Source organism: Podarcis cretensis (genome assembly GCF_951804945.1).
Source record: "Podarcis cretensis genome assembly, chromosome: 3".
Taxonomy (NCBI): domain Eukaryota; kingdom Metazoa; phylum Chordata; class Lepidosauria; order Squamata; family Lacertidae; genus Podarcis; species Podarcis cretensis.
The window spans coordinates 1,504,923-1,527,621 of record NC_137172.1 but is presented as its reverse complement, the minus strand read 5'-3'; the positions used below and the strand labels follow the sequence as shown (position 1 = coordinate 1,527,621).

At 47.5% G+C, this 22,699-nt stretch overlaps 1 protein-coding gene across 2 annotated transcripts in view; it reads left to right on the top strand.

Annotated features, from left to right (window-relative positions):
• The window catches only part of SELENOI (selenoprotein I), a 54,122-nt gene that overhangs the window by 4,398 nt on the left and 27,025 nt on the right, over window positions 1-22,699 (top strand). The window contains exon 1 of one of the 2 annotated variants that reach the window (XM_079968890.1): window positions 5,839-5,961. The exons of the other annotated variant lie outside the window; for it this stretch is intronic. Within the exon in view, the coding sequence (XP_079825016.1) occupies window positions 5,887-5,961 (75 nt within the window). The 5' untranslated portion in view covers window positions 5,839-5,886. Of the gene's footprint in view, window positions 1-5,838; window positions 5,962-22,699 lie in introns of those variants that run through there. 2 annotated transcript variants of the gene reach the window in all.

The following is a 22,699-nucleotide window of genomic DNA, read 5'->3' as shown; positions in this document are numbered from 1 at the left end:
TCCCTCGGCCAATAAAGCGAGATGAGCACCACAACCCCAGAGTCGTCCACGACTGGACCTAATGGTCAGGGCTCCCTTTACCTTTACCTAGCAACAGGGAGTCAGTAGTGGGGATGGTGAGGCAAAAGACCCTGGGCCCAAGCACACATGCATATTGTATAAAGGTGCAAAGCCCTTTCGCACCCTGTGAAACATAAATGCGCAGAGTTTTTTAAAAACTGGGCAACGCTCGCCCGCCCACAACTCTTGAGCCTCCCCCCCATCAGTCAAAACAAAGGGGGAAGGAGATCTATACTGCCAGACATCCCCGATTCTCCTTCAGCAGTGGCAGCGGCAGTCAGCAGCCTGGAGCCAGCCTGGTAGTGCAGTTGGCTCTGGCTGGCTTCAGGAGCTGTTCGCTGCTGTGGCACCCAATACCTTTCCTCTCCAGAAGTCCCCATATGACATGTCTTGTGCATAACACATCATATGAGGACTTCCGGTGAGGAAAAATGGGGGGCGCCATGGCAGCGAGCAGCTCCTGAAGCCAGCCAGAGCCAACTGCACTACCAGGCTGGCTCCGGGCTGCTGACTGCCACTGCCATGTTTCCCAGGGACAGATTTGCAAATCTGGGGTCATTCCAGAGACGGAATTTGTCCAGGGACAGATTTGCTAATCTGGGGACCATCCCCGGGAAACAGGGGCGTCTGGTAACCCTACCTTAAATGTCTGTTTAAGCCGTTGAAGTTGATGGTGGTTGCAACATCTTAAGAGTATCAGATTCCATAGTTTAGCCATGTATATATTATGTGAAGATGGTTTTCTGATCATTTTGGTTGCCTTTTTTTGCACCTTTCCCACCTTCTATATTCTAATATCCTTCTTAGATGCAAGAGCCAGAATCAGTGAATTGGATCAGAAGCAGATTGAAAGGTCTCTCGACTCACAGTGCTACAGCCTGTTAAAATCCTTTTCTCCCTGTCAAAACAGGCTAACCACCTAATTGTAGTTTCTGTGGGGCTTCAGTTTTGATTTCCAAGAAAGCAAATAACAAAGCAAATAACAGGAGACCTAGGAACTTTAAGCTGCCTGAGGACAAAATCAGATATTTTTTTCAGTTAGGAAATTGGAGCTTATAACTGTAATGGTCACCAAGAAAAAACAGATAATGTGTAGGCAATTTCCGTTGAAGGTGAAGGCTGTCCGGATTAAACTTTCATTAGACACACAACACAGTTGTTTGTCCCTCTCTCCTGACCTCATTTTCATTGGTTTCGTTGCCAGGGAAAATACCCAAAAGCCTGTCTAGAAAGATTTATATAGCTCCTGCCCCGACCCATATTGGGGCAGCCGGAATAATACTTTCACAAGGATAAGTCAGTGCACATGCACACAGATTTAATAATTCATCCTGTTAACGAAACCTGATTTCTGGAAAATCTGAATATTTATTCTGTAGTGATTATAACAGACCATAATTCAGTCGGCAGAGATATGCATGTTTCTGGAAATTTTGAATAAGACACTTTCTGGAAAATTTTCTAATAATCCTAAATCAATCAGAATCCAACTGGCATGTCTAGATTATTTATAATTTAATGCTTCCCTTATCCAACCCCAAGTGTTCACACACATTCATAAAACACATTAGTGTGCATTATATATTGAATGCTTTCAAGGGTTGGTCACCTGGAAAATTGAATCACAACTTTCAGATTGTCCAACTTGACTGCTGCACTCTTTTTTTTATTTATTTAACAGATTAATTTCACAAAACAAGGCATTTCTAGAAGTGGAACATGTTATTTGGTAAAACGAGGTACCGGTAATGGAAAAATTTCCAGCCCTTTCACTGGTGCTCAAGTTACTCTGTTGATTTTTTGCCACTAAATTACATTGTGGTTTACTGAGTGGTATAGGATTCCCTCCCCACCAGCTGCCCCCTGTGTCTTCTGTGGGGTAGAAGCTTGCCCCAAGCAGATGGGGCTGTGCAGCTTCCTTCGCAATTGACTTGAACTCTGCAAGATTCAATTAAAGAGTTGTTGGAGCTTAAACTGAATACTCATACGAGGTTATCCTGGGGACACCGATCTGATGGTCTTTAATTGCAATAGCCCCATCGAACTCCACAGCATGGGTGGCAGCCCGGGCTTGTTCTACTCAGAGTAGACTCCTTGAAATTAATATACATGACTTTTGTTTATTTATTTAGAGCATTTGGCACCCTGCTCTTCAGCCAAAAAGGCTCCCAATGGAAACAATACAGTCCCTCCCCTCAGGCTTACAGTCTGAAACCCACAGCACACAAGGAAAAAGGGCGGGATGAGGAAAATTAAAACTCAGGCACCAGATTCTAAACCAGGGGTTGGCAAAGTTTTTGTGGCTTGGGCCAGTTCACGGTCCTGCAGATGGCGCAGTGGGTTGGAGTGTGTGTGTGTGTGCACGCATGCACAAACACTATTTCTAGCGTAGAGGAGGCATGCACAGCTTCTCATTGGCTTCAGGAGCTTCCTGCAGCCAATGGGAAGCCGGCCAGTGTCACGGAAGGCAGTCCCCGTGCCAGTTTAGCGCGGCACACGGGAGCTGACCGAGTGGGTGGCGGGGGTCCATGGGCTGGTTAAATGACCCCCACGGGCCGCTTGTGGCCCATGGGCCTTAGGTTGCCGACCCCTGTTCTAAACACTTGCTCCGATAATGATCTGCTGGCATAGTTCAGGGGTAAGAGGTTCCTGATGGAGCGAGCTCTGCTTCTCAGGTCTTCCGCTGTTGCGGATCTGCTCTGGGACTTTGTTGGATACAGCCCTGTGTTTCGGAATACCAGCTGGTGGGAATCACAGGTGGGGAGAGTGCTGCTCTTGGGTTCGAATCCTGCTTGTGGGCTTCCCTTTGGGGCATCTGCTTGGCTGCCGTGAGAACATGATACTAGACTAGATGGGCCATTGACCTGGCCCAGCAAGCTCCTTTTATGTTCTTAAGTGAAACTTCCTGGTAGCAAAAGAGCCTTCTAGAGCAGACACCCCAGTGTTTGTCTCTTCGGGAAGCCTTTTTTCCTGTCGGAGCCGAGGTTGGATTGTAGAGCTCTGCTGCCTGTTTTCTTCAGGGGTTCTAGGTAAGCAAGGAATTTCCCTGCCCTCTCACGCATGCCTTTGCACACTCCCCAAAACAAAGAGGCATTGTGCGGCAGCCCTGGCTTCTTAACGTTCAGAGTCCAAGCTGGAGCTGCGTGAGGCTCACGCTGCCGTCCTGTGACCCTGGCTCTCTGGATCCTACTTCTCTCCAGGATGCAAAGTCCTCCACTCTTCCGGCTTCCAGCTCGATGCCTCTGGGTGGAGAGTTTAAGGGGAGCAATCAATTCGCTTCATTCACTTGGACATGAGAACAAGCTGTTGCTGGAACGAGTGGGAGGTTTCCGAGAAGCCGAAGCAGAGCTGAATGCTGTGTTAAACGATGGCTTTTCATGGGGCAGCTTTTGCCTCTTATTATTAGGAAGCATATGGAGAACACCAAGATAAGCATGTGGCAACAATACCTTCATCTTCTCATGCCCTGGTATCTGTGTTCTCCATTCAGTCCTCACCCCAAAATCTGCATGCGTTTGACATGGTTTTATTAGGTTTACTGGAAAGCCGTTTGCTTAAGTCAAGCAATTCCTAAGCAATCAAATAAATATAATGACTAACTTGTAGCAGAGCAAATTCAGTGTATGTCTCCTCACCTTTCCTCCCAAAGGTATGTGCACTTTGCCCCCAGGTATATGAGGCTGGGTATATCACAACAGCTGAAAACCTGTGTGTTGTCAGGGCTCAGAATCCATGCCTCTGTTGAATTTGCACGCCAAGCTTTTGCCTTTTAAGAGCTGGGAATCTTTTAGCAAGAGGAAGGGGTGGAATCGTGGAGCTGTAGAGTTGGAAGGGACCCCAAGGCTCATAAAGTCCGACCCTCTCCTCCTCCATGTATTTGTCTAACGCTCTTTTAAAGCTATCGAGTCTGGTGGCCATGCCTGCCTACAGGAGTGCACTGCTGGAATAAATTCTTTTATCTGTCCTGAGCCTTCCAACATTCAGCTTCATTGGGGCTGATGGGAATTAGGAGTCCCAACAACATTTGGAGGGATGCACAGTTCCCTCTTCTGCACAATTGTTGTTTAGTTGTGTCCGACTCTTTGTGACCCACTGGACAAGAGTACACCAGGCACTCCTGTCTTCCACTGCCTTCCGCAGTTTGGTCAAACTCATGTTTGTAGCTTCCAGAACACTGTCCCACCATCTCGTCCTCCATCATCCCCTTCTCCTTGTGCCCTCCATCTTTCCCAACATCAGGGTCTTTTCCAGGGAGTCTTCTCTTCTCAGGAGGTGGCCAAAGTCTTGGAGCCTCAGCTTCAGGATCTGTCCTTCCAGTGAGCACTCAGGGCTGATTTCCTTAAGAATGGAGAGGTTTGATTTTCTTGCAGTCCATGGGACTCTCAAGAGTCTCCTCCAGCACCAGAATTCAAAAGCATCCATTCTTCGGCGATCAGCCTTCTTGATGGTCCAGCTCTCACTTCCATACATCACTACTGGGAAAACCATAGCTTGAACTATATGGACCTTTGTTGGCAAGGTGATGTCTCTGCTTTTTAAGATGCTGTCTTCTGCATTACAGTGATGCGAAACACAACACTTTGGTGGCCATTTCTGGCTTTGGAGACATTGTTTACTCCTCTTCAACCATGGAGGCAATCCTACAGCTGCATTGAAACTAGAAACTCTGCCCTGTGTGAGAGAGGCCGAGAGAAACCTAAGGCTCTGAGCCTGGCCACTTCAATGATATTCTAGACCTCTTTAGAAGGAAACCTGTCTTCGGTTTCTGGATATACGAGGGCTGGGCCAACATGCAGGCTGAGTAATGGCTCAGTAAGGCATAAATCATTGTTCACTTAGGAACATAGGAATCTGTGCACATGGTGGACGGATGCCAGGGAAAGCAGCACAAAAACAAATTCTGAAACTGCACCGTTTTCGGAGGAACAGGAAGCTGCCTTATACAGATGAAGGATATTCCCAGTTCCACCTGGCTTGACCCTGGGATCTTCAGCGAAGCAGATGCTCTCCTGCTACTGCCCTTGGTGAAGGGAAGAAAGGGGCAGGATGACAGTACTTCAGAAAGATACACAGGGACACTTGCCGTCTGGTTGTATTAAAGCCACAAATGTAAATATCAAATTAAGATGCCCATCCCATAATATCAGACATACAGGGCTGGCTTGTGGCTCCTGCATTTCTTACAGTTTACTACTGCAGTCTCATATACGGCACTCTTAACATTCCCTTGGGATCTGCAAGACTAAAAATAATTTGCTCCCCTTAGTGTGCTACCTTTATGTTCAGCAAAACAACTGTCAGCTGGTTTGAGAAAAGGGCGCTTGGGAGGAGGAATCCTCTCCTATCCTGTCCTCTCCAAACCCAGGAAGGTGTTAACGCACATGAAGTCTCGTTGGCTGTAGGATTTCATCTCAGTTTGCAGTTCAGAGAAGGTCATGTGTGTCTCCACCACCAAGCAAGATATTTTGATGTGGAGCTTATTTTGATGGAGTTATTTTGATGTGGAGCAAATCGTTGTGGGATTTGTAGTTGTTGTAAGGATAAAAGTGGGTGGCGGGGGGAGAGAAGAGAACCACGTAGTCTTTGCTGCTGGGATTACTGGAATTCCTGACTCTTGTTTTTAGTGAGAGGAAGGAGGAAATTATAAAGAGGGAAGATGATGCAGCGATGGATAGGTGATAGTCTTGTGGCAAACGGAGTGAGGATCCCAGGACTGTGGAACTGGCGCACAGTGGCAAAGAGAAATTGCTCTTTTTAAAAATATGCTTAACCTGTGGTGCAAGATTTCCAAGGAGCAGCATCCTTTGGTCTGCAGGAGGGAAAAGGATGAGACGTTGGCAGCCACCCTGGGACCTGGACAGAAGGAAGCTAGGATGGAGATTGCAAGCGCAGTTTAAGAACGTATGAACTGCTCTAGGGCAAACATATCACACATTCACATCTGAAAGCAAGGCTTCTGGGTGCTTGGGTGTGATTCTGTGTTTGGGGGGGCAGGAGGGCAAGGTGGAGGTGGATGTGTGGGTAAGCAAGAATCCCAAAGACTTGGGAGGATGGAAGATTATATACGTGATGCAATGGCTGATAGCTGGGGAAGGAGATTGGGTCAGGGACTTCCTCTTTTGTAACCTTTGGTTACAGGTAGCTGTTGGCAATGTTGCAGGTGTTTCTTGAAGCTCACTTGGGGTTGGAAGCTAGCCAGGAAGGTTGGGCAGGGCCACTTTCTCTGCAACTCAAGGAGCAAGCTGGGGATTGGCATGCGCTATCTTGAGGTTAGGGGATGTGGGTGGCGCTGTGGGTTAAACCACTGAGCCTCTTGGGCTTGCCATTCAGAAGGTCGGCGGTTCGAATCCCCGTGACGGGGTGAGCTCCCGCTGCTCGGTCCCAGCTCCTGCCCACCTAGCAGTTTGAAAGCACGTCAAAGTGCAAGTAGATAAATAGGTACCACTCTGGCGGGAAGGTAAACAGCGTTTCTGTGTGCTGCTCTGGTTCACCAAGAGCAGCTTAGTCATGGTGGCCACATGACCCGGAAGCTGTATGCTGGCTCCCTCGGCCAATAAAGCGAGATGAGTGCCGCAACTCCAGAATCGGCCACGACTGGACCTAATGGTCAGGGGTCCCTTTACCTTTATCTTGAGGTTATAATTGAGGTGTCCCATTCCCCTCACCACCACAAAAATAATAATAGTTCAGCTGCATTGTGTAATATACTGCAGACCCAGGCTGTGGTCAATGTGGGTTTTGAGGGAGGGCAGGGTGGTCGTAGAGATGATGATACGATTGCATCAGCCTATTGACTTGGCTTCCTTTTGGTGATATTGTGTGTCTCCTTCTGGTGGTCATGTGGCCAACCTGTCGTGGGCCCTTGTGAGTTAAATCTGCTTGCAGCCAGCTTCTCCATCCTTGGCCCCCACAACATGTGCTAGGAAAGAGTTTAGGCCCTGCGGGGCGATCAGATGGGTCCTTCTCAGTTGCCCTGCCTGCACTTTGGAGATGCATTTTGTCTCCTTTCCTGGTGACATTCCAAGACGAAGTGCTTTGTCCTGGCAAGCCTTTGGTTGGCTCTTAGAGTCTATTCTTGTTTGACTTTTCTGGCAGCCTGTTTCCTTGACAGTATTTGATTTATATTGTCTGCCTGTCTCCTGGGAATTTTTTGTAGTGTGCCTCTTTATTGATGTGTGTGTGTCTTTCATCTTCTTGTGAGCCACCTTGAGTGCCTCACGTGGAGCAGGGATATAAACCAGGAGTGAGGAACCTGTGGCTCTCCAGATAATGCTAGACTACAACTTGTAACAACTCCCATCATGTGTGAAAAGGATCTGGGGGCCTTAGTAGACCACAAGCTTAACATGAGCCAACCATGTGGTGCAGCACCAAAAAAAGTGAATGCTATACTAGGCTGTATCAACAGAAGTTGAGTGTCTGTATCAAGGAAAGTAATAGTACTGCTCTCTTCTGCCTTAGTCAGACCCCACCTGGAGTCCTGTGTCCAGTTCTGGGCACCACAACTTAAGAAGGATGTGGACAAGCTGGAAGGTGTGCAGAGGAGGGCAACCAAGAGGTTCAAGAGTCTGGGAACTAAGCCGTATGAGGAGCGGTTGAAGGAGTTTGGTATGTTTAGGCTGGAAAAGAGGAGACTGAGAGGAGATAGGATAGTCATCTGAAAGGCTGCCCCAGGGAAGATGGCGCAAGCTTGTTGTCTCCTGCTCCGGAGAATAGAACCCAAACCAATGGCTAATAATTGCAAGAAGGGAGATTCTGACTAAACACCGGGGATAATTTTCCAACAGTCAGAGCTGTTTGAGAGTGGAACGGTCTCCCTCGGGAGGTGGCGGACTCTGTTTCCCTGGAGGTTTTTAAGCAGAGTTCGGATGGTCACCTGTCATGGAAGCTTCAGTTGACATCCCTGCACTGCAGAGGGTTAGGCTGCACAATTTCATGGTCCTTTGGTGAGCCTGGCTGGGGCTGATGGGAACTGCAGTGCCGCAACGACTGCAGAGGAACAGGTCAGGGAATGTTGGTTGTGGCTTTCCAGGGTTTCTTTCCAGGGACTTTTCTAGCACTACCTGGATATTGTTCCTACAGAGGTGCCTTGGAAGCTACCTGTTGTTGAGTCAGAGCGCTGGTCCATCTAGTGCAGCACTGACTTGCAGTGGGTCTCTGGGGCTTCAGACAAGGAATCTGCCTGGAGATGGTGTGGGTTGAACCTGGGTGTGATTCAGGCGCTGCACCCACTGAGCAATGCACCTTCCCTGGGGAAGCGTTCTTAGATGAGCAAGCAGCCAGAGGTGCATTGGAGTAAACTGCCCTTTTCTTGCTAAGTGAGCTGTAATTAGCTGGGCAGTCTGGCTGACTTTTAATTTATGAGCAGATCTGCGCAGGCGACCAGCACCTCCCCACCATTCTCCTCTGACTTTCTGGGGGCCCATTTGGGAAATTCCTTTTTGCGTGTTGCAAGATTGATACTTTTCCGAATTGGGTGTAAAGTGTGAAACATCCCGCGTGAAGCATGATGGATTTTTTCAGGTCTAAGCTACCAGACTGGTGATCCTCTTTTGAATGTCTGTAACCAGAGAGGGTTTTTTTATTGGGGGGGGGGGTTCCGATAATCGGAGAAGGGAGGTGAGTGTGACATTTCTCGCTCTTCTTGTCCATCTCCTTGCCTCTCTTGAGCCCAGCCCACCTGCCTCCGTCTCCTTGGATAGAATAGTACCGGTTTCCGGAATTGATTTTGTACACTAATATCCTCCCTCTTCCGTCTGTCGGTAGGTAGCTTGCTGCCTCTTATTTATTACTGTCTAGCCACGGTGTTTGCTCTGTCCTGCCTTTCATTGAATACATGCACCCAGGAAGGTTTCGCAAACAGAGCAGGAACAATAAGTGCACAATAAGCAGACTGTGGAACAATAAAATGGTCTGTAGTGTCATTAAGCATGCATAGTTCAAGTTGGTTAACTGCATGCTGGGATAAAGCTGTCTTTGTTGCCCGCCGATAGGCAGGCAGCGAAGGAGCCTGGGTGGGGCCCGTTGTGCTGGGAAGGCAGGCAGGAAGTCTCCATCTCCATCATCCTCCCTCCAGCAAACTTGAAAGAGCAAAAGCAATAAGGAAATTTCATTAGAGAGGGACATGGGCAGGTATAAGAAAACTCAGCCCTCCAGATGTTTTGGGACTACAACTCCCATCATCCCTGACCACTGGTCCTGTTAGCTAGGGATGATGGGAGTTGTAGTCCCAAAACATCTGGAGGGCTGAGTTTACCTATGCCTGGACAAGGGGAAGGCCACTCTGAAACCAAATTGGATGGGAATGGTAAGTACTGTGTACTGTTCTGGTCTCCTCACCTCAAACAAAGACATTAAAGACCTGGAAAGGCTCCGAAAAGGGGAAGCAAAATGATCAAGGAGATGGAGCAACTGGTGTTGTTTTGTTGTTGTTTAGTCGTTTAGTCATGTCCGCCTCTTTGTGACCCCCTGGACCAGAGCACGCCAGGCCCTCCTTTCTTCCACTGCCTCCCGCAGTTTGGTCAAACTCATGTAGGTAGCTTTGAGAACACTGTCCCACCATCTCGTCCTCTGCCGTCCCCTTCTCCTTGTGTCCTCCATCTTTCCCAACATCAGGGTCTTTTCCAGGGAGTCTTCTCTTCTCATGAGGTGGGCAAAGTCTTGGAGCCTCAGCTTCAGGATCTGTCCTTCCAGTGAGCACTCAGGGCTGATTTCCTTCAGAATGGAGAGGTTTGATCTTCTTGCAGTCCATGGGACTCTCAAGAGTCTCCTCCAGCACCAGAATTCAAAAGCAACCATTCTTTGGCAATCAGCCTTCTGGATGGTCCAGCTCTCACATCCATACATCACTACTGGGAAAACCAGAGCTTGAACTATATAGTTAATGCTATAGTTAAAGCAACTGGTGAGGAAATGTTAAAATGTTTGCAGTGGGCCCATGCAGAGTGTTTGGTAAAATTCCTCCCCCAGTTGCAGCCCACAAATAGCGAGAAGAGTTTTGGCTCACCCCTGGTATAAGCTGCTCTTCTTCTGAGAAGTTCCAGGTAGCTGCTTAGCTTGACTATTTCCCTGTAAGGTGCATTATTGCGCTGTGTTTGCTCTTTCCACATGCAGCACATTGCAGTTGTGTCATTTTTTTATTTGTAGGTTCCTTGCAGGAGGGACCTGTTTTCTTGCTGACCTGTCTTAAGGTCACCTGGTGAGCTTGTGGCTGAGTAGGGGAGGAGAGCCACAGTTTACCCGCATAAAAATCCCAAACTTTGGCATGCCATGCTTGCTCCATCATCAGTTCACCTTTAGGTTGAGAAACGATTTGGGGCATCTCCTGAGGAAGCTGGACCTCAGTGACATTGGGGGGCTGCTAGAACTGTTGTGCGTGCGTAGATGCAGAAAGGAGCAGGTAATACAGGAGTTCAGCAAAACTGGCTTCCTCCTCATCTTGCATGTGCAGTCTTTTCCTCCCGGTTGAGAGATGAGCCAGGAGCTGTTCAAGGTCTCCTGCTCTGCTTCGCTGCAGTTTGCTCAGGGAAATACCTTTGATCATCGTGGAAACTGAACGATTTCCACGTAGGAACTTCAAATATTTGTTTTATTTCAGTGGCTGACAAAACGGAGATTAAATTTTAACAGTCAGGCATTTCAGCTCCTGCCTCCATCAGGTCCTCTGACGTGAATCAAAGGATGCTGTTGCCAAGGTGATTTTGCTGCAACCTGCCAGAACCCAAACTTGTACGAAGCCCCCAAGCAGGGTGGATTTGATTTAAATGAAATCGATTTAAATCACTAGTCAGTAAGACTTGATTAAATTCATTTTTTTACAGAAAGGTTCAACCTTGCTGGTATAATCTTAATATTTACAACCAGATGAAGCTTTTGTTTTTGGAGTCATAAATTTTCAGAGTAGTTTTTACAGTTATAACAAAAATTACTGATTTGGTTATACCATTAGAAATACATAGACAGATAATTATGAAATTATTGTTCATATTTGGGCAACTTTTCTGCTGTACTTTATTGGAGAAAAATAACCATTTCCTTAATAACAATTTAAACAATTTATTTAACTAAAACAACCCCCCCTGCCTCTTTTCCAGGAGGCGGCCAGCTCTCTGAGTGTCTGTCCCTTGTGTTGGGCTCTGAGAACAGGCTGGGGGTTCTGAGCGTCCTTCGCGCTCCTCTGCCCATTGGTCTCTCTCCTGAGCAGAAGGAGATTGTCTGGGATGTGGCACTGAGTGCCCCTGAACTGCTGTCCTACGGAACAGGGTGGCACACTTTGTGGCTGCCATGACAACCGTGGCGCTGTCCCAATACGTTATTGGCCTGGCGCACGTGGCAGGACATGCTATTGATCTGCTTTTTCTCAGGCAGGGAAGAGGGAAGGGTGTTGGAAAGCGGAGAACTTTTAACACGCAGTCCTTTGTCATTGTCAGACCAGCGTCAAGGTTTAGGCTATCAGCAGCCTTTTTCCTCTGTAAGGGGCGCAGGGACTTGTTATGATAGTCTGGATCCGATGGCTGATGGAGCCAGATGTATCTCAGAGGACTCAGGGCCGGGGGATTTTCCATCTGATGTGGCTGGTGCTTATTTCAGAGTTGCCATGTGGGATGTGAAGACGACTGTAGCCGTTGACGTGATTATATATTGCAGTCTATTGCGTTAAAATTTAAGTTCCGTTGAGTTCAAATTCTAACCTCATAATTACAATCTAAGAAATGAAGGAAGCAATAAAAATACAGTCGGAAATAAATATGAATACAATGGTACCACATGTTGCGTAACCTCCTGGTCACAGAATCTTCGGGTTACGGCCGCGGCAAACCTGGAAGTGTATACTTCCGGCTTTCACCGCATGCGCAGAAGTGCTCTGCATGCCATGCACATGTGCAGATGCAGCGCCTCTAGTTTCAGATTTTTTTGAGGTGTGCACAGCACCCCGAAAAGAATTTAATCCGTAAGCAGAGGTACTACTGTAATGCAAGGGATGTGCCATCTCCTGCCTTCAACTGTGCATCTGCAGGCACACCATGGACCACCTGAATGAAACTCACAGGCCACTGGACCACAAATCAGGGAGCCCACGTAATTTTTCTCTTTTTGTATCTTTAATTTCTCACACACGTGGTTTGCATGTGATCCTAGCACAAATGGCCAAGCATGAGTGTGTGGGCACTGCCAGGAAAATGGTGACTGCCTTTCCCAAGTGTTTAGGAGCTTGGTGCATTGAGGATATATCCAGTGAGATATGTCCATTCAGCCCTCAGCGGCATCCTGTGACATTTTTGCAAGTCATTTTTAATAGAATGTCATTTGCATCTCTTGCGCCAAGTTTCGATTCGATACGATACGATAATCTTTATTGTCATTGTCCCATACAGAAGAACAAAATTGAAAATCTACATCAGACATTCAGAAACCAACAAGCCTGCTATCCCAGCCTGGTTAGCCCCCTAAAAACTCTGATACCCCATAATTAAATACAATATACTCCCATAGAGACTACCTTATACTGCGTTTAAAACCAAAATCACATTTGAATAGAAACTGTTTCTCAGGCGGCTAGTCCTAGTCTTTATAACCCTGTACCTTCTTCCAGAAGGCAGAAGCTGAAAGAGATCATTTCCATGGTGCGCACTATCCTGCGCTATCTCTGCAGCTTTCTTATGGCACCTGGAAGCATAGATTTGATCCATGGGAGAGTGCACCCAATTTTTCTCTCCGCAGCCTTTACAACCCTGGACAGCATTGTTTTTTCCCTTACCATGCAGCTCCCAAACCACACACACTCCACGTTTAGTGCAGTTCTATTAGTGGAGGCGTCCAGGGTGCTATTTGACCCAGTGCTGTTGGCTGTCTTTCGATGGTTGAGGCCTGAGGATGTGGGAAAGGCAGTTGGACATGTTTGGCTGGTAGCTGCCTGCCAATGACACTTGGACCGGTTGGGTTTTTGCAGCATGTTCTCTGCAAGGTTATCTTTGAAAACAACTTAGAAACGTAAGCTGATTGAAAAGAGGGCGGTGAGATTGCAACTGGGGAGTGGTAGATATGATCTGCTTGCAGGTTTCCCGTAATGGGCATCTGTGGGCATCAATGCCTGATCCAGCAGATGCTCTTCTTGCGTTCAGCAGGACCTGAACACAAGAACATTCTTGATGCCCCACACCCACTGTGGTTTCCAGCAACTGGTATGCAGAAGCATTGCTCTTTATGATGTGGTTGCTTCATTTTGCGTTCTGGGGGTTTGGGTTGGGTGTTCATCAATATGCGGATGACACCCAGTTCTACCTCTCTTTCAAATCTGAACCAGTGAAGGCGGTGAAGGTCCTGTGTGAGTGCCTGGAGGTGGTTAGAGGATGGATGGCGGCTAACAGATTGAGCTTGAATCCTGACAAGACAGAAGTACTGTTTTGGGGGACAGGGGGCAGGCGGGTGTGGAGGACTCCCTGGTCCTGAATGGGGTAACTTTGCCCCTGAAGGACCAGGTGCGCAGCCTGGGAGTCATTTTGGACTCACAGCTGTCCATGGAGGTGCAGGTTAATTCTGTGTCCAGGGCAGCTATTTATCAGCTCCATCTGGTACGCAGGCTGAGACCCTCCCTGCCCGCAAACTGTCTCGCCAGAATGGTGCATGCTCTAGTTATCTCCTTCTTGGACTACTGCAATGTGCTTTACCTGGGGCTACCTTTGAAGGTGACCCTGAAACTACAACTAATCCAACTAAGACATCTGAAGGCAGCCCTGTTTAGGGAAGCTTTTAATGTTTAATATGTTATTGTATTTTAATACTTTGTTGGAAGCCGCCCAGAGTGGCTGGGGAAACCCAGCCAGATGAGCAGGGTATATTATTATTATTATTATTATTATTATTATGTATCCCAGTTGGAAGGATGAAGGGGCTTTAAAAAAAAAATTAAAGGGAAAGGGCATTATTTTTGAGGGGTTTGTGATTATTTTGGCTCTGTGTGCCATTTAAAACTCTGCAAGCACAATAACATACTATGAAATGCCTTGGGAGCATGTGACTCCTGATGTGGTCAACTCAGGGCCCACCAAGCATCTGATACATGAAACACAAGTTCCTCCAGGTTGCTAGTAGTCATACTCAGTAAGATATAAATACTTTCTTGGGCAGTATCCAGACCAGTCAAGCTGCTTCCTTGCAACTGTGGGTTGACTGAGTTCATGTTGGCCCCGATATCCTCTCCTCTGCTCAGTCCAAGATGTGTTGGTCCACTGAGATAAAAACAAATTAAAGCATCAACAGGATAATGTTCTCTGAGGAGGACCAGCTCAGAGCTACAGAGTAGGTAGCAAGCTTTGAAGAACTCATTTCCGTGTTATGTTCAATAAAGATTATTGGGCTTGAGGGTATGGTAAGAAAAAGAAGCCAAGTATTGGCCAAGGTGTCATTTTAGAAATATAGGAAATGTCATTTCAGAATTAAAATGGAAGATGTTCTTTCTTGGTTCATGACTATGGTCAGCATTCAACTCTAGGTTTTACTTGGTGTATACCAGGCATAGACAAACTCTGGCCCTCCAGATGTTTGGGACTACAATTCCCATCATCCCTAGCTAACAGAACCAGTAGTCAGGGATGATGGGAATTGTAGTCCCAAACATCTGGAGGGCCAGTTTGCCTGGGCCTGGTGTATACCCACTGACGTTAATGCATCTAGCGAGGACCTTCCCAGATAGCTCAGACGGCAGAGCATGAGACTCTTAATCTCAGGGTTGCGGGTTCGGACCCCACATTCGGGGCCAAAATGATTCCTGACAAGGTGACCCTCATGGTCCCTTCCAACTCTACAGCTCTATGATTCTAGTTAATTTCAGTGGGTTTATTCTGAGTAAACCTTAGTTGAATACCACCCATTATATATATGGGATGGGAGCCTGATATGCATTTGGGACAGCTCCATGTAGCAAGCTGGTGCTTGCCTCCCCCTCAAAAAAAAATTTGACTGGTTGGGTCCTGGCCAGCAAATTCACATTGCATGGTGCTAAACAGCTTCAGCGAGCAGAGTGGTACAGCCATCCACTTAATGAACTCAGGACGCAAGGGAGAAACGTGCTAAGAGGAAGGCCCGCTTGGCAAATCCACACCGTGATCAACTCCCGCCCGTAAACCAATGTCCCCACTGTGGAAGGACGTGTGGGTCCAGAATTGGCCTCCACAGTCACTTACAGACTCATTGTTAAAACCATGTTTATGGAAGACAATCTTACTCGACTACGAGGGATCACCAAAGAAGAAGTATAGCCAAGGTGCTTTTGAGTCCATATTTGTGGCAGACCAGTTTGCGTGGACACCGGCTTGAAGGATCAGTGGCTCTGACTCAGAGCATTCTTCGAAAACACTAAGGATATGAGAATGCTGGCACAGAATTGTGTCACGAATCTGAATTGTATCTGAAGAGCTGGTAGGACTTGTCAAGGCTCCCAGTTGAGTGATCCTCTATCTGCGTTGCGTGAAAGTTCAGGCAAACTGCCTAGATGCAGCATCCTTCAGGCAAGGGTGAGCTGGGATGCAAGCTCGCCCATCTATTTCAGGATGAACGCTTGGCATTTCTGTGGCATACTTCAGGTTATTTCTGTAATCCTTAAAACACTTCCATAAGGCAGACAAGTGCTCTCAGTCATTTTGAGTGGATATGCAATGGTGGTATACCCGCCTTAGGAGAGAGAACGCAAAAGCACTTCATGGTATGGCAAGTCCTGCTGGGCATGTTCAAACCCTTGAGTGTGCCTGAAGTGGCTCCTTGGATCATGGCCACAGAGAGCTTGCCACATCCAATAAAAATATTTTCATTTATTCCCTTCCTCCTCCCCCCGCCCCCATGTGATTGTGAGAGAGATGTGGCAATGTAATTTGTCAATGGCTTCCATATGAAAGAAATAGCCTGAAATGGTTAAAGGTACGACCTCTCAGTGGAGGTGGGTTTTTTTTTGGGGGGGGTGATATGGAGAAATCTACTTCAGGGGTTTTCTGTTTGCAGTTATTTTACTTTTACTTCTTTTACGCCTAGCCATTCTGTTGTTGTGCCCATAACCGGGGTTTAAGGTGCCATTTAGCTCCTAGCTACCATATCTCAGAAACTGAGATATGGGGTCCCTCCCAACTCTACAATTCTATGGTTCTGTCAGTATGGCTTGAAGGATGAGCAGCAGCAGCAGCCTGGCAATTCTCAGAGGTTGTACAGAACTACTACTTAAGTTTTCTCACACAGAGGCCTCTAATGAAATCAGTTTGTGGTCTTCTCCTACCTGGGGCAAGGTCCGGACCACCTTGGCTGTTCCTGACATACCTAGAGCTTCAACACAGGGAAAGCAGCCCATGTAGACACCATTCCTTTGTTCTCTGCAGTCCTGGAAAAAAAATCTATGCTTTTGCCTTGTCAAAAGCCTTGATCCTAAGAAGAACCTTGTGCAGCTGGATCAAACCAAAGGCCTGTCTAGTCTTCCTGCTTCCCACAGTGACCGAGAAGAAGACCACAAGCAGGGCATGAATGCAACAGCACTCGGTGGAAAAGGAGGATTTTGAAGACTCAAACCTTGGCTTTCAAGGCTAAATTAATTTTTATTTAGCATGTTTTTTATGCTGATTTATAAAGCATTTCGAACGGTTGGAAAGCAAAGTGCAGTCCATTAAAAAATGGCAAGCAGTGAAATCTAAAATGGTCTGACAGACGGCAAATAAAGAGCAGCAGGTTTCATCCCTGACATGGGCCAGCAAAAAGGGCCTCCTTCTGAAAGATCCGGCAGAGCAAACCTATTTCTGCAGGTCTCCGAAAAAGAGGAGAAACAAAAATGACAGGTAGCCACAGTGATATGGCACACCTTTTATTAGGACCATCTATATTTTTGCACTATAGTGAGCAAGGTTGAACAAAGGTGACTCTGGAGTGTGAATCTAAATGGGGCCACAATTGAAGCCGTTTCCCAGGCAGAGCTTTGAACGGAGGGGATTGGCTCAGCCCAGAATCTGCATTTCAGCGGCGTTGACTGCTCTGCCTGCTCTCCTCCTCTGGGATCCCAGCAGAATGATTAAAGTCTTGCGGCTCCGGCAGTCTGAGGCCTTTGATGTGCTTCTGCAATGCGCACAAAGGACGGAGAGCTGGGAATGGCTCTCCCTCGAGCTTGCCACTTGGCAGCCGCTGCCGCCTCTTGCTGACATGCTAGGAGGCCAGCATCATGTGCTGCAGCCCCAGAGAAAAATGCCACAGGGCTTTGGGCAGGGCTGCTTCACTTGCATGCAAGTACCGTCTTCTCCCCATCTGGCTCCCTTTGGGACAAAAGAGAATCCAGCAGTTTCTCCCCTAGTAGGGAGCAGGAGGCCTCCTCTTGGACGTGGGTCAGTTGCATTGCATCAGGTGTGGGTTGCCTCTGTGCAAGCAAATTGAATTATGGGTGCTGGAGGAGACTCTTGAGAGTCCCATGGGCTGCAAGAAGATCCAGCCTCTCCATTCTGAAGGAAATCAGCCCTGAGTGCTCACTGGAAGGACAGATCCTGAAAAGAAGACTCCCTGGAAAAGACCCTGATGTTGGGAAAGATGGAGGGCACAAGGAGAAGGGGACAACAGAGGACGAGATGGTGGGACAGTGTTCTTGAATCTGCCAGCATGAGTTTGACCAAACTGCGGGAGGCGGTGGAAGACAGGAGGGCCTGGCGTGCTCTGGTCTAGGGGGTCACGAAGAGTCAGACACGACTAAACAACAACAGAGTGCTGGGCTCAATACATCTCTCTCTTCTTCTTTTACAAAAATTCTGCAGGCAAAAGCCAGTGATGCCTGATGAGGTTACGGGGCAGAGCTAAACCTAGTTGTACCTGGGGAGACCAGAGAGTGGCATCTGGCTGTGCAAAAATGGGCTGGATGTGGGGATGCAGTAGGCAGAACAAATGGCATAAGCTGTGGATCTTGACCAGCAAGCTTTGTACCCCATGATTCCTCCTCCTGCACAAGACTGTCTCCCTCCTCTTTGGAGCACCCTGGCTCCTTGAAATTGTATAATTCAGCAACCTCTGGCTTCTGAAACTTCCATCAGGCCACACACACATTTCAGTCCCAGGTTTCCATCCAAAGGGACAAGAAACCTGCCTTGGAAATGGGGGGTTTCTTGGAAATCCTGCATCCTAGCCAATGTGCATTGTTTGCCAGCAGCTATAGAAGGGTTGCGTGTATTAATATAGTTCCAAGCAGGTTTAGAATGAAGGCCAGGCCTGGAGCAGTTTCAATTCTGTGTTGGGAAAAGAAAGACTGGAGGCAGTGGGAACTTGTTTTGGGCTGTTTGCAGTGGTCCTCTCTTAAACTCCAGATACACGAGGGGCACAAAGCAGAGGTGTCACTCTTGCAAATGTTTAGTCGTTAGTCGCAAATAGTCTAATTATTTTTACAGGAACAGATCGCTGATAAGGGTAGTGCACACCTGCCACAGTCCAGGCCTACTATCAAATGCAAAATGTTTCATAGCTTAGCATCCAGCCCATGGGTACCCCTTTCTAGCTCAGAGCTTGGAGGGTGGGTTGATAGTTTTGATACTAGGTTGTTGGGGTTTTTTGCTATTATGAATTTTGTGTTTTTATGTTGTAAACTGCCCTGTGATCTTCAGATGAAGGACAAACTGTGGAACTCACTTGTGCAGGTGGCTGAAAGCCAGAAAACTAGATGGCTTTAAAAGAGGAATGTAAGTCTATCCATGGTCTCTATACAAGATGGCTGGGCTGGGCCTCCATGCTCAGAGGCAGCAGTGTATCTGAATAACACAGGCATAGGCAAACTCGGCCCTCCAGCTGTTTTGGGACTACAACTTCCATCATCCCTAGCTAACAGGACCAGTGCTCAGGGATGATGGGAGTTGTAGTCCCAAAACATCTGGAGGGCTGAGTTTGCCTATGCCTGGACTAACAGTTGCTGGAAACCACGGTGGAGGGAAACACACTTGTGCTCTGATCCTCCTTGAGGGTTTTCCCTGGGCATCTGGTTGGCCGCTGTGAGAACAGAATGCTGGACTAGATGGGCCATTGGCCTGACCCAGCAGGCTTTTCTCATGTTTTTATGTTTAGCTCAGGGGTCAGCAAGGTTTACTTCGCCTGGGCCAGTTCACTCTCATGGAGATCGCTCCGTGGGCCGGATCATGTCTGCGCAGACGCAATTTCCGGTATAGCGGGCAGCTCAGTTCGGAGGCGGCTCATGGGCCATTTAAATGACCCCCCATGGGCCCTTTGTGGCCCATAGGCCGCAGGTTGCCGACCCCTGGTTTAGCTCGTGGGTTAACTTTTGCCTGTGTGATGCCATAGCCCAGGGCTCAGCAAACTTTTTCAGCAGGGGGCCAGTCTACTGTCCCTCAGACCTTGTAGGACTATATTTTGAAGGGAAAAAATGAACGAATTCCTATGCCCCACAAATAACCCAGAGATGCATTTTAAATAAAAGCACACATTCTACTCATGTAAAAACACGATGATTTGTGGGCCGGATTTAGAAGGCGATTGGCTCCCGGGCCTTACTTTGGCTACTCCTGTCGTAGCCTGTAGAACAAGCTTCCTCAACCTCGGCCCTCCAGATGTTTTGAGACTACAATCCCCATCATCCCTGACCACTGGTCCTGCTGGCTAGGGATCATGGGAGTTGTAGGCCAAAAACATCTGGAGGGCCGCAGGTTAGGGAAGCCTGATCTAGAAGGAGGAGAGGAGTATCTGTTACCATGTTTTGAATTCAGACTTCAGCCCAGGCTCAAGTTAACCTTCCATCTGGCCCTGAGATGCTTCTGGAAACATGAGTCCTTTGAAAGGGTTGCGTATATCTACTGACAGACTTGTGTTTTCATCCTGACCGAGAGAGGTTTGGTTTTGCTGTCTTCCGGCTAAAGAAAATGTTGCTTCTGGCTGATTTACGATGGGCTTAGTAATTGAACGTGGCTAATTAGGAGGGGCATTATTGCAGGACAGGCTTGAGCGAGAGACACTTGGCACTCCTGGCACTTGAGCCTTGAAGCTCTGCCGCGCTCCTAATTCTGCAAAGAGATGATAGCTGGGAGGACGCCTCATCAAAAGGCAGTTTCTGTCGCTTGGCTGTGGAACAGCTATTTGCTGTGCTTTGCTTTATATGGCTGCCCAGCAATAAAAATTCTCTCAGAGGCTTGCAAAATCAATTCTGCAGTATTTTTAAATACAAATTAATTAAAGGAAAAAAATCGGTAAGAACAGTGCCCTATTACAGAGACAGAATAAAACAGTTTGAAGCTCAGCTCAAAGCTGCACTTGGAGAGACTGCATAAGACTTACTTGAAATGGCATTGAAACAGCAAAGGTCTGCATTTACTGTGAAATATTTGTGGTTTTTCTGCAGGGAAATATAATCCCACCCCACGCCCCCAGTAAAATAGACTTGGATTTTTATATTTGCTGTTTTGTAACCAACACTTTTACTGGGACACGGGTGGCACTGTGGGTTAAACCACAGAGCCTAGGATTTGCCGATCAGAAGGTCAGCGGTTCGAATCCCCGCAAGAGGGTGAGCTCCTGTTGCTCGGTCCCAGCTCCTGCCAACCTAGCAGTTCGAAAGCACTTCAAAGTGCAAGTAGATAAATAGGTACCACTTTGGTGGGAAGGTAAACAGCGTTTCTGTGCACTGCTCTGGTTCGCCAGAAGCGGCTTAGTCATTCTGGCCACATGACCCGGAAGCTGTACACCAGCTCCCTTGGCCAGTAAAGCGAGATGAGCGCCGCAACCCCAGAGTCTGCCACGACTGGACCTAATGGTCAGAGATCCCTTTACCTTTACATTTTAACCAACACTTTTATAAAGAAGAGAGGAGATTGGCATGATTTTTCATTGACTTCTAACGAGCCTTACCTCTGTGATGTAATTATTTATACTTCTGAGTTGCTGTGGTCTTTGCTGGGGTTGAGTCGCGAGGTGACTTAAGATGGCTGATGATGCTAAATGGTTCAGGGTTCTTAAAGGGAAAAAAGGATTGTGAAAAGCTCCAAAAGGACCTCTCCAAAATGAGTAAATGGGGCAGCAAATTTAGTGTAAACAAGTGCAAAGTTATGCACCGAGGCAAAAAAAAATAATCCAAATTTCGCAAACAGGCAACTCCCCATTTTCACAGGGGTTGCGTTCTGGGCACCAATCCCACCCTGCTCCACCCCCGCCCCCTTGCAGTGCCGAAATTGGTGCATGCATGCCAGTCGTGCTCAAATGGGGAGTTGCCTGTGCACACTTGTGGGATGTGAAGCAGTGCTGATGGTCCAGGAGCAGGTTCTCGGGGTTGGCGTGAATAGCTGGATGAAGACGTCAACATAGTGCGCAGCATTTCTGGGAAAAGCAGGCTCCATGCTTGGGAAATAATTTCTTACAAAAACAATGTCAAAATTAACAAATTATACAGGCGTACTGCAAAGAAGACTGGTGCGCAATATGTTCGGAATTGGATAACATTCATTGATGAGAAAAATAAATCATGCTCTTTTATGATGTTTTAGACATTTATTTTCATACTAACACACAAAATAAACTTCATGGAAAGAAACTGAGGGCCGTGCTCAGGTGCTTTCTCTGTAGGCTGGAGTTGCAGGTATCTTGTGTTCTCTTGGCAGCAACTGGGCTCTGAAACCAGAGCAGGTGCTTCTGTAATGGGACCCGAGGCTACGTGATATCCAGGCTAAAGATTACACCAGTAATTGTGTCCCAAATAGCTTCCCTCCTGCCAGGTGAACTTCAGACCATGGCAGCCAGCTGCCACCTCCTCCTTCTCCCCACCCCTCATTGCCAGAAAATACCCCTGCATTGAAAGTCCATTTCTCTGGAAACTGTCTGTGCCAGCCTTGTCCAACCTGGTGCCCTCCAGACATTTTGGACTACAACTCCCATCAGCCTCGACCATCGTAGACCTGCCGGCTGGGACGGATGGGAGTTGTAGTCCTGAACACCAGGTTAGGCAAGGCTGGCATCTAGACAGTTTAAGTGGCACCAAGCTAAAACTCTTTGCTGAAGGGGAAGCATAAACTCTGGGTTTACGTCTCTAATTGAAGTGTGTTGTTTTCAAACTGCAGCACAGGACTATACCTAATCAGTGGTGCTTCTAGAGAAAATGAGCGACTTGGCTGCGATGGAGATGAACTAGTTTATTGTGGCGTGAGTTTTTGTAGGCTGGAAGTTCCTCCACCAAACTGGAACCTTCTGTCCACCAGGTCTGCCTTAGTTTCCAGCCAGAAACCAGAGTTAGCATGGCCCCTTGACTCTGAAATGATGAGTTCCAACACAGCACAGTGGTACCTTGGTTGTCGAATGGCTTAGTGTTCGAACAAATCGGCTCCCAAACGTCGCAAACCTGGAAGTAAGTGTTCCAGTTTGTGAACAATTTTTGGGAGCCGAACGTCTTCCGCAGCTTCTGGTTGGCTGTAGGAAGCTCCTGCAGCCAATCGGAAGCTGCACCTTGGTTTTCGAACTGTTTTGGGAGTCAAACGGACTCCTGGAACGGATTAAATTCGAGAACCAAGGTACAACTGTAGAAGGTTATGGATGATACCTTCCCTAGCTTCTGAGCTTGGAAAAAGGGCAATATATGTAAGACAAAGGAATGCTGTGTGATTTGGCATCTTTAGGATTTTGGAGCATGGGTATGAGTTTTCTGGCCTGG